The sequence below is a fragment of the Bidens hawaiensis genome, unplaced genomic scaffold, assembly GCF_021521415.1.
Source record: "Bidens hawaiensis isolate Kalapana, Puna unplaced genomic scaffold, B.hawaiensis_p1.1 tig00031414_1, whole genome shotgun sequence".
Classification (NCBI taxonomy): Eukaryota; Viridiplantae; Streptophyta; class Magnoliopsida; order Asterales; family Asteraceae; genus Bidens; species Bidens hawaiensis.
Window position 1 is genome coordinate 99,674 of NW_027495280.1, and position 2,722 is coordinate 102,395.

Consider the following 2,722-nt stretch of genomic DNA (forward strand, 5'->3'; position numbering starts at 1 on the left):
AACTCGAACATGTTCATCCTGGCCGAATACTTGAAATCCGAGAATCTCCCCTATGTTTATTGTTCTTTGAATCTTATTATCTTGATCTTCGTTTGAGAGAATGTTGCTCGCATGCACTTGTTCATCTGAGTTGACTTTCTCGTCCAAATTATTGAAATTAGTAAAAGAAATTTTAATTAACATACGGTAATATTTAGTGAAATTATAACTAAAATTTGTTTATAAGTTAAATATTTATGATTATAAATTATTAATTAAATATTTAAATATTTAGGCAAGTAAATAACATCACAAACGTTAGTCTTAGGTGACGGTGTCATATGATAAGTTAAACCGCATCATTTCCGTTACGCAACAGAAACATCCGGGTGACAAACCTCCTCCCTGAGACTAATATTAATTTATTATTATTATTATTACTCCGGTCATTTCTTCTCTCAGTCATCCGGCGAAACCAAACCCTAATGAAGCCCTTTCAATTTCATCAAATCCTATCATACATTATCTTCATCATCATCATTATATTCTCCTCCTCCTCCGATGTAACTTTAGGTATTAGGTTTCCCAACCCGATCTCTCAGGTGGCCGTCTTCTCCCTCGGAAGCTTCTGGAGAGCCGAATCGGTGTTCGGTTGCTTGGACGGAGTTGTCAGAACCACCGTCGGTTACGCCGGTGGATCCAAGTCTAACCCTGAGTACCGAAGCTTGGGTGATCATGCTGAATCCCTACAAGTATGCATCTTTTTTGCATTTCGAGTAATCGGGATTTTTACAACCATGACTATAATGCCCTCTAATTTGTAGTATTTAAGTTAAAAATATGTACCAAATTGTATATATAAAATTTTCAATTTTGACCGGGTTTGACCAAATAGGCAATTAATTGATAACTAATCGATGGGTAGGACTAGCGAGTAATCGGGAATTTTTACAACCGTGATTATAATGCGATCTAATTTGTAGTATTTTAGGTTAATGTTTTATAAGGACAATGAAATTGTGCACTCTACTTACGGATTCAACTTTCTTAATATACGCTGTTGATTGTAGACAGTTTGTTAAAATGTTTTAAGAGAATTTGCATCATATGAAGTTATGTACTCTGTGCAGATTGAATATGATCCTCGGGTGATTAATTTCAGGCAACTTTTGGAAATCTTTTGGTCTAGTCATGACTCTAGGCAAGTCTTTGGTCAAGGTCCTGATGTCGGGAACCAATACACAGGTGGCGTATTGTGTTTTAACATCTTTTCGTGATTGTGTCTTCAACTTTTGAATAGCTAACTTTTATGTTTTTGGTTTAACAGGTCTATTATTTTTGTTAATGGAACCGATGAGTCCCGATTGGCTACCATAAGCAAGGAAAGAGAGCAAACTAAGTCGAGAAGTAGCATTGTGACAACCCAAATTCAACAGCTTGGGACCTTTTATCCTGCGGAGCCTGAACACCAGGTTTGTTTGTTTTCTTTTTTGATTCGTTGGTCTCGGTAATGATTCATAGTTTTTGTTTACATTCTACCTTAAACAAACATGCTATGCCGGTGATTTTAACTTATGAGCCTAAGAACAATATAAGCAGTTACGCACGAACATCCATGATTCAATCATGAGTTCATGACCACAGGAAGTTGCTTATGACTTCTTAAAAACAAATTATTTTTCCAACATCAGTGATATATGGTGCTGGAACTCACATAATTATATATATGTCAGATGTAAATCATAATAAAAGATGGTACAAATTTGAACAATCATGACATGATTAATGAAAATTAACGGCTTAATAGAACGAAGACATTCATATCTTGACTATGGGAACCATAGCACATCCGAGGAGTATGTATGTAAACAATCAAAGAGATCCATTGACTAAAGAAATAGTCAAAACACATTATTTCAAGGATAAATAGTAATCGAGCAAATTTATATCTATTAAGTCTTGTATGGATATAGAAGTGTTCTTTGCGGTAAGTGGTGAATGAATAAATGTGAAAGAATGTATGTGTTATATAGCAAATTTGTCAGTTTATTAACTATTTTATAGATAGTCTATATGCATATATAACTCTGCATATAAGACCGCCCCAATGGTTTTGAAGTATTACCGAAGCCTCAATGTAATCTACTGACTTGAAATATATGTTTTGAAATATGCAGAAATTTGAGCTAAAACGAAACCCGTTTCTTCTTCAATTGATTGGTAACTTACCGGAAGAAGAATTGGAAAAATCGAGCTTGGCAGCAAAGCTAAATGGGTATGCAGCAGATTTATGTCCACCAAGAATTAAAAACCGGATCGATGGAAAAGTGAATGAAATTATAAGAAAAGGGTGGCCTATTCTACAAGATGTGTAGGGTTTTTGTTAAAGACCTGAAGAGTCACTTGTATCAGTGTTTTTGTAAGTTTTTTTGGTTAATATTTATGGCTTTAGTCACCTCTGTACTTGTATTTGAAGAAAACAGTTGGAAGATTGATAAATATCATCATCATCATCATCATCGTACTCAGTATATCCCACCAATAGCAAAGCTATAGTAGGGTCTGAGGAGGGTAAGATGTAGACAGCCTTACCTCTACCCCATAAGGATAGAGAGGCTGCTTCCGGTGAGACCCCCGTCTCGATAGTAGTTTTGCATCAAGCCTTGGACATAAGGCACATAGCACTCAATCATCGGGACACCGGCTGATCGGTGCATGTACCCTTGTCTTTCGGCTATCAACG

At 35.9% G+C, this 2,722-nt stretch overlaps 1 protein-coding gene across 1 annotated transcript; it reads left to right on the forward strand.

Moving 5' to 3' along the window:
* Window positions 1-442: 442 nt before the first annotated feature.
* Window positions 443-2,396, forward strand: LOC143582030 (peptide methionine sulfoxide reductase A5-like). Its single transcript, XM_077064688.1, has 4 exons — window positions 443-731; window positions 1,110-1,218; window positions 1,303-1,451; window positions 2,157-2,396. Exons 1-4 carry the CDS (start codon window positions 465-467, stop codon window positions 2,352-2,354), a joined length of 723 nt encoding a protein of 240 aa, XP_076920803.1. The 5' UTR covers window positions 443-464; the 3' UTR covers window positions 2,355-2,396.
* The last annotated feature ends 326 nt before the right edge of the window (window positions 2,397-2,722 follow it).